Source organism: Hemibagrus wyckioides, linkage group LG17 (genome assembly GCF_019097595.1).
Source record: "Hemibagrus wyckioides isolate EC202008001 linkage group LG17, SWU_Hwy_1.0, whole genome shotgun sequence".
Classification (NCBI taxonomy): Eukaryota; Metazoa; Chordata; class Actinopteri; order Siluriformes; family Bagridae; genus Hemibagrus; species Hemibagrus wyckioides.
The window spans coordinates 24,171,803-24,184,963 of record NC_080726.1 but is presented as its reverse complement, the minus strand read 5'-3'; the positions used below and the strand labels follow the sequence as shown (position 1 = coordinate 24,184,963).

The window sequence follows — 13,161 nt, the reverse complement described above, 5'->3', positions numbered from 1 at the left end:
AATTAAAATGTGTAAAATGTCAAATAAAATAGGTAAAACTAAAAAATAAAATATGTAAAATAAGTAAACTGTGTAAAATATGTAAAATAAAATATGTAAAACTAAAAAAGTAATTTGTATAAGATATGTAAAATAAATATGTAAAATATGTACAACAAAAAAGTAAACTGTGAAAAATAAAATGTAAAATAAAATACATAAAATGTGTAATATAAAATATGTAAAACAAAATATCTAAAATAAGCAACATAAAAATGTAATAAATAAATAAATAAAATTTTAAAAATTGTTTCTGTGTGCTATATTTCCTCCCAAAAAAGTTTTGGACTCATGGTTGATACTCACTATTGATATGTTCAGTGACTTAAAAACACTTTTGTATGTCTCTCTGGATGATGGCGTCTGCTGTAAATGTAATGGCTTTCTATGAGAGCTGTATTCGACACACGTGAATGGAACAGGGCTTCAGTTGATCAGGTCTTGTCCAAATATGCAGAAAATCTGCGGTAATTTAGAATAATCCAACCTCTCCTGATGATCATAGAGTTCTGACGTCAGTGGCTTAAAAAGAAAGCCTCGAGCGGATGTTACAGTCTATTAGGCTGAGCCATGTCCAGGCCTAGAGGTTTCCGTTATCAGCTGCTCATCAGATCGCAAGCTAAGCAATGCAGCAGCTTCTTCTCTTCAACTACAATCTGATCTCTCCTTGGGCGGCCAGTTTGCCCCGAGGTCACAGCTTCACAGCTATTGTTTAAGTTCCCCAGCATGGCCAGCAGACGCTCTTCTGCCCGCCCTCCAGGAGCTTTAAATAAGTAAACCGAAGCGTGGGGAAGATGTCTCGCTCTATCCTTCCAGACATGGCACGAGCACACTCCAGCTGTCTCGGCTCACAGCCTTACAGTGATTTCATTCAGATGGGACGTCGTGGGCTCTAAATGAATCTGAGTGAAGTGTAGCCAGGGGCAGGCAGGCAGGCAGTTTGGGGGAAATTTGGGAATCTGCTTTCATCAGGTATTCTACACACACACACACACACACTATGGTGAAATGCCTTCTAAACGATTGGCATCTAAACCTTCAGCAAAGGTCAGCCAGTCACGGCTCGGGTCAAACAAACAACCTGATACTAAATTCAGTCATCACCATGCTGGGAAGGCGAGGATAACATTGTTAGCACCTTTCCAGAAAGATTTCGGTTGAACTTCCTAACACCAGTTTTGTTCTTTTCCAAGAGTCATTTTCGAGAATCATTGAGAATTAAGGAAACTATTTTTTATGCTGATTTAAAGTATGAAACCTTTCCAATAAAACACAGTTATGTATATAATGTATGTAATAATAGTAATAATAAGCCCCGCACCTCAGAGTCTGGTGGTTTGACTCCTGCCTGTGCTTCAAAGTGTCCTCCCCAGGACAAAGACATTGTCCACTGACTGACTGTTCATATTGTGTGCGTTTGTCCCGGGTGTCCCCTGACATGTGCCCTAAGGCTCCTGAGATAGACTCCAGGCTCTCTGCAACCCTGTGTAGGGTAAGCGGCACAGAAATTGAATGATAATAATAATAATAATAATAATAATAAACAACCATTCTTTCCCCTGAATAATTATTTCCTTCTTCCTTTCTGTCGACTTATTTCATACCATCTCTTCATCCAGACAACAAATCTACCTCTAAGATTTTCCTTTCTTTACACACCAAGAGTTAAAGCCATCACCCAGTAGGACACTGGAGAGTAAACTCACTGCCAAAAGGCAAACTCAGCATCACTGACAAGTGAGCGCATGTTATGGCGTGTAGAGAAGGACCCAGATCGCTTTCCAGCCCCACACGCTGGCATCAAAGTGGTGATGCAGTGCAGCTCCGGGTGATGTGATGAGTCCATGTCAGCTGTTTTCACCCTGATGACAGGCGGCTCTTAACCCGCTCAAAAGCTCGTGGCAGCTGTCTCTGTGCCCACACAACAGAGCCGAGTGGCAGAGACGGGCACAGTGTCACGAAGTGTGTGCGTGCGTGTGTGCGTCTGCATGTGCGTGTGTGTGTCCATCTCTCTCTCTCTCTCTCTCTCTCTCCCCGTCTCTCTCTCCACCCAGCCAAACTGCCATTTGCTTCACACTGCTGGCAGATCCAGGCTGCGAGGGGATTCGAGGCCACGCTTGATTTACGATCTGCTCTCCCTGCAGCATCTCCTTGTAAGGCAATGCCAGCCTCCCCCAGTACCGTCCAGACGTCTGCTCCTTTTCATATACTTTTGGGGGGCGCCGACACTGATGCTGGACAGAACAACAGCACTACTCTGTCATCCCTGACCACTTTACTCTGTGTCCTACTGCAAACAGCAGCGTCAAGGGGAAAGAAAAAAAAAGCAAACTGCATGAGAGGAAAAAATGACCCATTTAAGAGCTTTGATGAAATTAGTGATTAGTGGAAAATGCAGTCCTCGTTCCCAGTGTAGAAGAATAAAACTGCAGAGTCCGTAATGAATCTGCTTCCTGTTGAACATCTAGTGGTGTGATAAGAACTGTGGTCTCTCATGGAAACCTGCATCTGATGTCAGAGGAGGAAGAGAGAAGGGCGAGGTCTGAGATTAGGAAGAAGAGAGAAATGAGGAGATAGAGGAGAGTCCAGAGAGAGAAAAAGAGAGAGCTTTGTGGCCAGTAAGCAATCCACACAGTCAATCAGAATCCATACAGCTTTCCAGTAAAACCAGTAACATGGACGAACGTGTTAATTGCGCCCTTCTGCCCCAACAAAAACTCCCGGAGACTACACGCTTAAAGCCGCAGCACTGAGCAAATAAGAACACGAGGTCCATCAATCATGGTGCCATAAAACTCTCAGGAGCTCTGCAAGGGTTTTCATACTGTAACACGAACCTCCAGCTGCCACTGAGCTCAAGATACAGAAACCAGCTCAGGTTTCAATACGGGTCTAACTTAAGACAGGAAGATGGAAAGAACTACTGAACCGGTGTCCTGTTTTACTCTGTAGAATAATTCAACATCATAATAATAATAATCATCATCATCATATCTTATAATTATTGTATACAAACATTTGTCACTATTATTAATATTAAAAATAAATTATTATTATTATCATCATCATCTCTTATTTGATATAGTGTATATTCACAGCTCAAGGACAACAATAAACAAACAACAGACAATAAACAAAAATGGCAAAAAGAGACAAAAAACCAATCAACACAAAAAAAATATTTAAAAATAAATTTAAAAAACAGCAAAAGAGCAATGAAATAAATTTCATATTTTTAAATATCAGATCTATTGTTAGGGGAGAAGCTAAAGTACTGAATAAATAATTCAGTAATAAATAATTCTGAATAAATAACAAAGTTGTGTTTTAACACTCGAGGCGAGTTCCCAAAATTTTGGAGTGATGGTGGCTAACACCCCGGGTGTAGAGGAGTGCATTATCTACAATTTAAAATATTAATATATTTTACACAAGGTTTGTGCGTCCTGAGACATTTTTTACAGCCAGAACGATCAACTCCTTCAGACATTTTTTTTTAAATTAAAAAGAAAAAGCCACCATTATTTATATACTTCCAACACACACTCTCCACACGGCAAACATCAGCTCCGGGGAGAGACGGCTAAACACAATATTTCAGCTATTCTGTCAGTTTACGAGCAGAAAAGAAAACCAAAAATCACTCTCCAACAAAGTGACATGTCCCTGAAATCCAATTCAGCAGCAGTATAAAGAGTCATTGTGACACAGTGCCAAAGAATTGCGCATAAATCTAGCAATTGGAAGATGCGTTTTGTCATCACGGTGCGACCGGAGCACATTACTGAACGATCGGGGGATCTCACATTTTACACGAAAGCACAGGGGGGACTAAATTCCCAAAGAGTTCTTATTATGATCGATTATCTGCCAGGAAAGAACGCAGCACTAATCCAATCTGCATTGTGCAAAAGCAGATCATTTATAACACACACACACACAGAGAATTCCACATTCCACATTCCAGTGAAACCTCTAAGCCTTTCCTGAAGCTTCCACAGAGAGATGCATTCACACAGAAGACCACTGGGTTTTATTAACTGCACAGCTGACGTGTGTCTGTAAAGACAAACATGTAAACACATGCAGAAAAAAAGAAGGCGGAGCCGAGACGACAGACTAAAACCGATACCAGCAGCGGTGCAAATCTAACACACAATCCAGATGCATGTCCTAACACAGGGCATACGAATCATAACATCCACGAATCAAGTGCCCGGTTATAATATGGAGGCACTCGGATATCATCTCACTTTGAGATAATCGTGTAAAACACACGAGAAAATCGCTGTTAAACACACATCCTGAATTTGTACATTTCTGTGAAGTTGTATTGTGCTACAGAAATAAAACTGAGACAATATACTAGTATGGATGTATTCACTTCTAATGTTAAGATTGTACACTGACCAGGCATAATATTATAACCACCTGCCTAATATTGTGTTAGTTCCCCATTTTGCTGCCAAAACAGCCCTGACCCGTCCTGCACTGTGTATTCTGACACCTTTCTATCAGAACCAGCATTAACTTCTTCAGTAATTTGAGCAACAGTAGCTCGTCTGTTGTATCGGATCACACGGGTCAGCCTTCTCTCCCCACGTGCATCAGTGAGCCTTGACCACCCATGACCCTGTCACCGGTTCACCACTGTTCCTTCCTTGGACCACTTTTACTAGATACTGACCACTGCAGACCGGGAACACCCCACAAGAGCTGCAGTTTTGGAGATGCTCTGATCCAGTGGTCTGTCCGCCATCACAATGTGGTCCTTCGTCAAACTCGCTCAAATCCTTACGCTTGTCCATTTTTCCTGCTTCTAACACATCAACTTTGAGGACAAAATGTTCACTTGCTGCCTAATATAATCGCACCCACTAACAGGTGCCATGATGAGGAGATCATCAGTCTTATTCACTTCACCTGGCACTGCTCAGAATGATCGGTGTATATACAGCGTGTACAATAAGTCTTCTTATTGATGCATTGGCATTTCTTTGTGGAAAACCACACACAAGGAGTCGTGTCTCCTGCTTCAAGATGAACTGGTGTTCACACGTCACATGCTTTTATGCAGCCTGGAATTCAACTGTATGCGCGTTTATTTTTCCTGCTACACCACGGCCTTCTGTCAAAGATGTTCTGCAAGGATATCTCTCTATAAACCGAAGATTTTGGAAGATGAGATAAATGTTAGAAACAGATGAATTGTGATGAATTTGGCTTGAATATGAAATCATCTTAAAATCATTACTACAAGAATCAGAGCTGTTAGCAAGAGAGAGAGAGAGAGAGAGAGAGAGAGAGAGAGATCTAAATCTGTTCACACTAGAAAAAGTAGACAAATTTTAGGGGGTATTTAAGAAAGGAAGAATAAATGTCCTGCAGTTACCACACATTCCCTGGAAATGATTTCAAGGCTAGCATATGCTCTTGATTTTTTATTTATTTATTTATTTTAAATCAAAATGATTTTTCTCTCTAAATAAAAATACTCAAGTGATAAAACTTACCGTAGAGATTCTTTAGAAAATAAATCACCCTGGTGTGGCCTAGTCTTAAACCTTAAAACACTACTGAAGGAATCTAATAGATAATTAGACAGTGTGCTGTTGTGGAGATGATGTCTGAGCCGATCTTAATAACAGCTCACTGCGTTCACACACTAAACAGACCGCATTGTGGAGATATTGTGGAAGGATTCAGGTTGATTAGAGACCCTGTGATTAAATACTAGATTAGGTTTTAACTAAATTATTGTGTAGTGTTGTTTAGTGTGTTTTTCCTCACTTTAAATGGTGCTGATTCAACAATATAAATCAAGCTCTTATGTATGAATAAAATCATAAGTTGAGATATAAACATTTAGTCCAAACTTGCAGTAGAAATAAAATAAAATGATGCTCGTGCAGAAATCAGTGTCATAAATCCGCATTGTTGTTAAGATTAAATTGCTGTAAATAACCGGACTCGTGAACTTGACTAAAGAATAAACACACTGGACTCCTGTGATGTTTTAGAGAGATAATAATCTGATGTTAATCCAGTTGTTTGCAGCAGAGATTAAAATCAGCGCGTGCTCCCCTCAATACTGACCTTTTTGTGTCTGTCTTTAAAAGGCAACGCCGGCCATTGCATCTCCTGCAAGAAGTCCTGCCAGTGTTTCTGGTCCTGATCGGACGAGATGAAGACAATTTCCAGTTTGTCCTTGTGCTCGGAGGATGTTTTGAAGTGGCAGTAGAAGTCCGCCAGGCTGCTGTTGAACTGGCGGCACGGCGCGTTCACGCTGCAGCCGAAGTAGAGGCCGACGAGCGCGAGCCCGCCGCCCAGCGCGTGCACGTCCACCTCGGCTTTCTCTCCGGTAACGAGCCGCTCTCCAAGCAGACTTACCAGGAACTCCGACATCGTCGCTTTGAGCTGTGGCGGACGATTTATTACTCCGTCGGTCGACCCACTGGCTCGAGATAAAACCTCAACAGGCTTGACGGAAGCCGAACCGCTGGTGGAGCCCCTTTATTTGCACGTTTTTGTCGCGCGCACACCGGCCTTCAGCGCCGTATTAAGCATGAGGGCTGGACACACTGAGTGCTGTTCAGGAATGCGCTCTGCTTTTAGCCTCTTCTCCAGCAACGGAGCCGCTACCGCCCTCTCCACTACACACTGCACAGCTGACACCTACTGGTCAAAGATGGTATTGCAGTCTTCTCACACTGTCCAGCGTTTTCTCCAAAACTGCACTGTCCAGGATCTTCACCTAAATTGAAGTGCGTTCGAAACTGTAATGTAAGCTATTTGAAGACCTGGAGCTTGTGGTCATCTGTAGCAGCTTGTTAGTTGACTGAACCCTAATCCCCATAGCCACACTTCTCAAATCTACTGGAAATCTTCCCTGAGGAGTGGAGATTATTATAACAGCTATATAATTGCTGGGATTTGGGTGTTTTAAAAGCACACACGGGCGTCATAGTCACTTGTCCAGAATTTTCTCACGTTATTAGAGCACAGGATCCCGAGCCCCTGGAGCAGAGAGGGTTAAGAGCCCAACAGCTGCAGCTTGGCAGTGCTGAAGCTCGAACCCCCAACCCTAAGATCAGTAACCGAGAGCCACCACTACCCATTAATGTAAACCATTTGCAGACAATGAAGTACCAGAGCTGCGGCCACCCAACACTCGGAACTGTGTGTTCAGCCTGTTGCAATCAGAGAAGAGCTTCCGCAGTCTGGTGGCTAAAACTGAGAGCCTCAGGAGGTGTTTCTTCCCTCAGGCCATCAGACTTATCAATACGGACATGTCCAGTGTACACATCCATTAGAATTCCTTAAAGACTCACTTACTGTTATGTTAAATACATTGCTTTCCATTCTGTAATGTTTGCACAATCTGAACCTGCTTGTAACACGTGGCACATCACATTCTAATATCTCTTCTTATTTCTATTCATTTTTATAACTAAGTTTTATTAATTTAGTTTTTTTTAATTGCACAGTATGACATAGGCCAGTTTTTTTTTTTTATTTCACTTAAAGTTGTATCCCGTATGTAACTGTGTGCATGACAAATAAAAAAAATCTTGAATCTTGCACTAAACTTTTTCCTACTCTAGCATGTCAATTTTCTCATCATCTTGCCCCATTCGAGGAGAACCTGTAGGAGCACCATTCATTCATCTTTTCTCCTCATCAGGATAGAGGATCTGGAGTCGGTCCCAGGAACACCGGGGCAAAGGTTGGACAATTCACCCTGGATGGAATGCAGTGCACTATGTGAACACGTTCTCACACTCAATCACACTTAAGGGCAATTTAGCCTGCATGTGCATGCGGAGAACATGTGAAGTGGATCCTTTCCCAAGCTTGGAATCAAAACCGGGGGGATTTTCTTTAAATCTGTATAATTAGATTAATGTATTCTGTTGATTTAGAATTTTCTTCACCAATTTTTTTTTTAACATACAATTTCTGTTCATTTATTCATTCATTTATTCTGTTCAAACATTACTTTGCTCATTGCAGAGCTCGACATCAGTCACCTTTTTTTCCCCTCAAAGCATGTTTTTGGACCAGGTATTTGGACTCATTTTTCATCACAAATCATTTCATAATTTATGCTCTTACAATTCCAATGATTGTTGTCTTCGTGTCTTTGGGATGCTTTAGTCGTTTAAAAGTTTAAACAAACTCATTTTCATGATATCTGAACATGTAACAGACTAAACACAGGACTATGTAACTTGCTGTACATTTGTAAATTTTGCAGTGTTGCATTTTTTAGTATACACTGATAACTTAATTGCACATAATAAACAAGAGAGATTACTAGAGATAAATAATGAACAATGTTTAGATTACTACTACTAATAATAATAATATTCTTAATCATAATAATGATTATATTATATCAGGCATAACATTATGACCACCTGCTTAATATTGTGTTGGTCCCCCTTTTGCTGCCAAAACAGCCCTGACCCATCGAGCCAAGGCCTCCACTAGATCCCTGAAGGTGTGCTGTGGTATCTGGCACCAAGATGTTAGCAGCCAACAAGTTGTGAGGTGTGTCCTCTGTGGGTACTTACAAGACTTAAATGATACTTTTGATAGATACTGACCACTGCAGACTGAGAACACCCCACAAGAGCTGCAGTTTTGGAGATGCTCTGATCCAGTGGTCTAGCCATCACAATTTGGCCCTTCGTCAAACTCGCTCAAATCCTTATGCTTGCCAGCATTACCTTCTTCAGCAATCTGAGCAACAGTAGCTCGTCTGTTGGATCGGCTCACACGGACCAGCCTTCACTCCCCATGTGCATCAATGAACCGTGATCGTCCATGACCCTGTCACCGGTTCACCACTGTTCCTTCCTTGGACCAATTTTGATAGATACTGACCGGGAACACCCCACAAGAGCTGCAGTTATGGAGATGCTCTGATCCAGTGGTCTAGCCATCACAATTTGGCCCTTCATCAAACTCGCTCAAATCCTTACGCTTGTCCAGTTTTCCTGCTTCTAACAAATTAACTTTGAGGACAAAATGTAGACTTGCTGCCTAATATATCCCACCCACTAACAGGTGCCATGATGAGGAGATCATCAGTCTTATTCACTTCACCTCTCACTGCTCATAATGTTATGCCTGATCGGTTTATGTCTAACATACCAGTAAAATAAAAATGAGAACAGTACCATTAACCCTGACATGTTTATAAGCATTTAATTTTGTGCACAGTTACAACAATGACATCCTATGGTTGCATTACTATTTCGTGAAAACTACAGTGAACATCATATTATGTTATATTATGTCATATTATAACAACACTGAAAAAATAACAATGTGAAATCAAATAAATTGGTTTTGTCATTATGTGTAAATAAAACACCAGGCATTAACATAGCACTAATCTTCTGTGAACATCATGCGCACCAGGTCCGTACTGAAACACTGCTCCTCCACCAGCTTCTGAGGCTACAGGAAGCGTATAAGACGTTCTCGTTATTTACACACACACCACAGCATCATTATACATAATGTTAAAACAACAGCAATTATTCCAGATTTGATATCAGGTCCCTGAGAAGGAAGAATACTTACTGTGCCGTAGCGTAGGAGAGTAGGAACTCCGGTCAGTCTCAGAGTCTTCTTAAAATCATTGCTTGGATCTTTCCAGCTTGAAGAAGGAGAAGGATAATTTTTACTGAAAGAGTACTTTCCATACATCTAACGTGTACACAAGACTGAATGCATATTTAATTTGAGTAACAATCGGAAATTCAGTAGGATTCAGTAGGAGCCAGAGATGGGTGACTGACAACAACAATGAGAAATGAATATTTTCTAACTCACTAGAAGGTTTTATGTTTTGATTATTTTTGGTTAGATCTTAATAAATGTGTTTATTCCACATCATTACAGTACATTCTGCTACATGTTTACCTATACCTGGCTTGTTGAGCTGCGTTTTAGCTGCAAAGGAACCTTACATTCAGCACTATTAGCAGATCTGTTTTATTTAATATTACAATTGACTAAATAGAAATAGATGAGCTGATTGCCAGTTAGGTTCCACAGTGAGTTTGCATACAAGTATACGGTCCTGTGGGTTCATTTCAAGAAGTTGTATCTGGTAACAGTGTTGTATTATATATGATATACAATTATATATCATATAGGCATAACATTATGACCGCTGACAGGTGAAGTGAATAAGACTGATGATCTCCTCATCATGGCACCTGTTAGTGGGTGGGATATATTAGGGAGCAAGTGAACATTTTGTCCTCAAAGTTGATGTGTTAGAAGCAGGAAAAATGGACAAGTGTAAGGACTTGAGCGAGTTTGACCAAAAGGGCCAAATTATGATGGCTAGACCACTGGATCAGAGCATCTCCAAAACTGCAGCTCTTGTGGGGTGTTCCCGGTCTGCAGTGGTCAGTATCTATCAAACGTATCCTTTAAATCCTGTAAGAGGCCCCCATGGAGGCTCTATCTTGCAACTTACAGGACTTAAAGGATCTGCTGCTAACATCTTGGTGCCAGATTCCACAGCACACCTTCAGGGATCTAGTGGAGTCCATGCCTCGATGGGTCAGGGCTGTTTTGGCAGCAAAAGGGGGACCAACACAATATTAAGCAGGTGGTCATAATGTTATGCCTGATATAATATAATCATTATAATGATTAAGAATATTATTATTAGTAGTAGTAATCTAAACATTGTTCATTATTTATCTCTAGTAATCTCTCTTGTTCATTATGTGCAATTAAGTTATTCTTATCAATGTCGCCAAATGTTAACAGATAAGATCATTCATTTGTAATTATTTGCTTATAATTCAAATAGTCTGTATTTATAACTGGAGCGCAGCATGTATAGCTCTTTCACAACTCCACACATAAATTTCAATCAAATACTACTGACCTCTTTCAAGTGACCAAGAAAGCAAAGTTGCTATATTACAGATATATGACCATTTTTTCCTCACCTTTCCAGATGTTGTGCACATTAATTTCCATAGAGTTATTATTACTCCTAGTGGTCAACAATGAAAACCACAACAAGCCCAAATAGAGGCCTGGTGGGGCAAGTATCACGCTGCCCCATACTCAGGGGAGGAACAGCAATCAGGACTGGGTAATGACCGGGTTGCCAGGTGTGCAGTTTTACAACAAACTGGGCTAGTTTAGAAATAAGCTGTGGCTACCAAGCTCCTGTTTTATAGCAAATAATGTGTTTATGATGTAAAAAACATTTTTATTTTACGAACTATTGCAAAGATTGTGAGAGGAATAGGAGTGAATGATGTCCATACATCGTAAATAAATGTGTATTTATTTATAAAGACTATGAAAGAATAAGAACAATGCGTTTCCTCTTTCCAATGGCAAACTTTCAGAGCTTAGATGCAAGACTTTTTGAGAGGCTAAGAATTTTACTTAAAGCTTGATTTGATCTAATTGTATCTGCCAGACTGTATACAGTCTCCTCTCAACTGTTCATTACGGTATTACACTTTTGAAGATAGTCATCATTAATGTCATCATTCCCCACCAAAATCTGTGGTCCCCGGGGTGCAGCGATAGTTAGGACGTGTGTTGAATATTATGCAACATAAAATAATTCACTACCTACGAACAAGTAACTCACTATGGCCGGTCTCCGACTTGACAGTAAATGAAGACTGAGCCTTCAGGAAGATGAGCCATTTGCCCTCGAACCACAGGCTCAGCTGGAGGCAAGAAGAGACAAACATTTGTATTTCAATAGAGGGCAAATATTCATCAGTTGCTGTTGAACTTAACCAGAATGATCCTTACTTTAAAGGCTAATAAATGATGGAAAGAGGGATACTAGGCACTCTAGATGCCTGTTGCTTAGCAACACTACGTTAACATGTTGTATGTTTAGATGTCACAATTCTGTTGTATAGTGCTGATAACTATAAATATTTTGACAAAGCAGAAACATTTAGATGCCTAATGAGCTATGAGGTGATGGTGGAAAAGAAAAACTCCCTGAGAAGAAGATGAAGATTTTCTTCTAGGTTTTTATCAGACTTGTTTCTGACTTGCTGTTTGATTAGAATAGATCAGGAAGATATATAAGTTCCTTCCATCCCTCCTTTACACCGGTTTGAACAACAAGCATTCACCATGTGGCCTGTACAACCTCCTCATCTTCCTGTAAAGCAGCACAATTCCAAGCAGAAATCATGAAATATCAGCTGTTAAGTCCTCACCTTTCACACAGTCTGGACACCAGCTTTCCCCTTGCTCATCTTTATCACCACTGAAGTACACAAAAACGTCTTTTCCCTTTCTCTCAGCCACGGCTTGACAAAATTCTTCATAACCGCGGACACTGACTTCCTCATAGTGAGCCATGTTAATAAACACGCAGGAGATTGTTTAATGAATCTGCAGTAAATGTGAGGTTAAAGTCTGTGTGTAGTTCCGCACACACTCACTGTATCTATGACTCAATGAACATGTGATGAATCAAACCAGACCGAATCGCAAATACCTCACTGTGTCGTGTGTAGTGCACTAGATAGGGCGCACAGGCTCGGGCACTTCAGACACTATGTAGTGCACTGTGAGAGGGAGCAGAGAGTTATTTCAACGTGAACACGGATACACAAAAAAAAAAAAAACCCGAATTAACTTCCGGAAATCCGTTCTTTTTCATAATAAACCGCTTCAGGTTCCGCCTCATGTAATCCTCTGAAGTTGGAGTTTTGAGGTCAAAACAAAGAACTGACCAAAGAACAAAATGACGTTAAAATCATAATATTATATTAATTATTGGTGGCCACATTGACACACCACAACTAGGAAAACTCAGGGATTATAGAAAACTATAGTTCCAGACATGTAAATATGGCATTTAATTCTATTCATCCATCCATTTTCTATACCTGCTTTATTCTTATTAGGGTCACGGGGATCTGCTGGAGCCTATCCCAGCACACATTGGGCAAAAGGCAGGGGTACACCCTGGACAGGTCACCAGTCCATCACAGGACCAGACAACCACACACACTCACTCCTATGGGCAATTTAGAATTACCAGTCAACCTAATGTACATGTTTTTGGACTGTGGGAGGAAACTGGGAGAACAC

General features: G+C 40.7%; 2 protein-coding genes across 2 annotated transcripts in view; both read right to left on the bottom strand.

Annotated features, from left to right (window-relative positions):
• nxn (nucleoredoxin) overlaps positions 1-6,641 on the bottom strand; it is a 68,892-nt gene extending 62,251 nt beyond the window's left edge. Inside the window, exon 1 of the mRNA XM_058413261.1 lies at positions 6,136-6,641. Within this exon, the coding sequence (XP_058269244.1) occupies positions 6,136-6,444 (309 nt within the window). The 5' untranslated portion in view covers positions 6,445-6,641. The remainder of the gene's footprint in view (positions 1-6,135) is intronic.
• A 2,592-nt stretch (positions 6,642-9,233) lies between these two features.
• txndc17 (thioredoxin domain containing 17) lies at positions 9,234-12,532 on the bottom strand. Its single transcript, XM_058413263.1, has 4 exons — positions 12,279-12,532; positions 11,687-11,768; positions 9,634-9,709; positions 9,234-9,507 (listed from the first exon to the last, which is right to left on the bottom strand). Exons 1-4 carry the CDS (start codon positions 12,421-12,423, stop codon positions 9,439-9,441), a joined length of 372 nt encoding a protein of 123 aa, XP_058269246.1. The 5' UTR covers positions 12,424-12,532; the 3' UTR covers positions 9,234-9,438.
• Between the last annotated feature and the right edge of the window lie 629 nt (positions 12,533-13,161).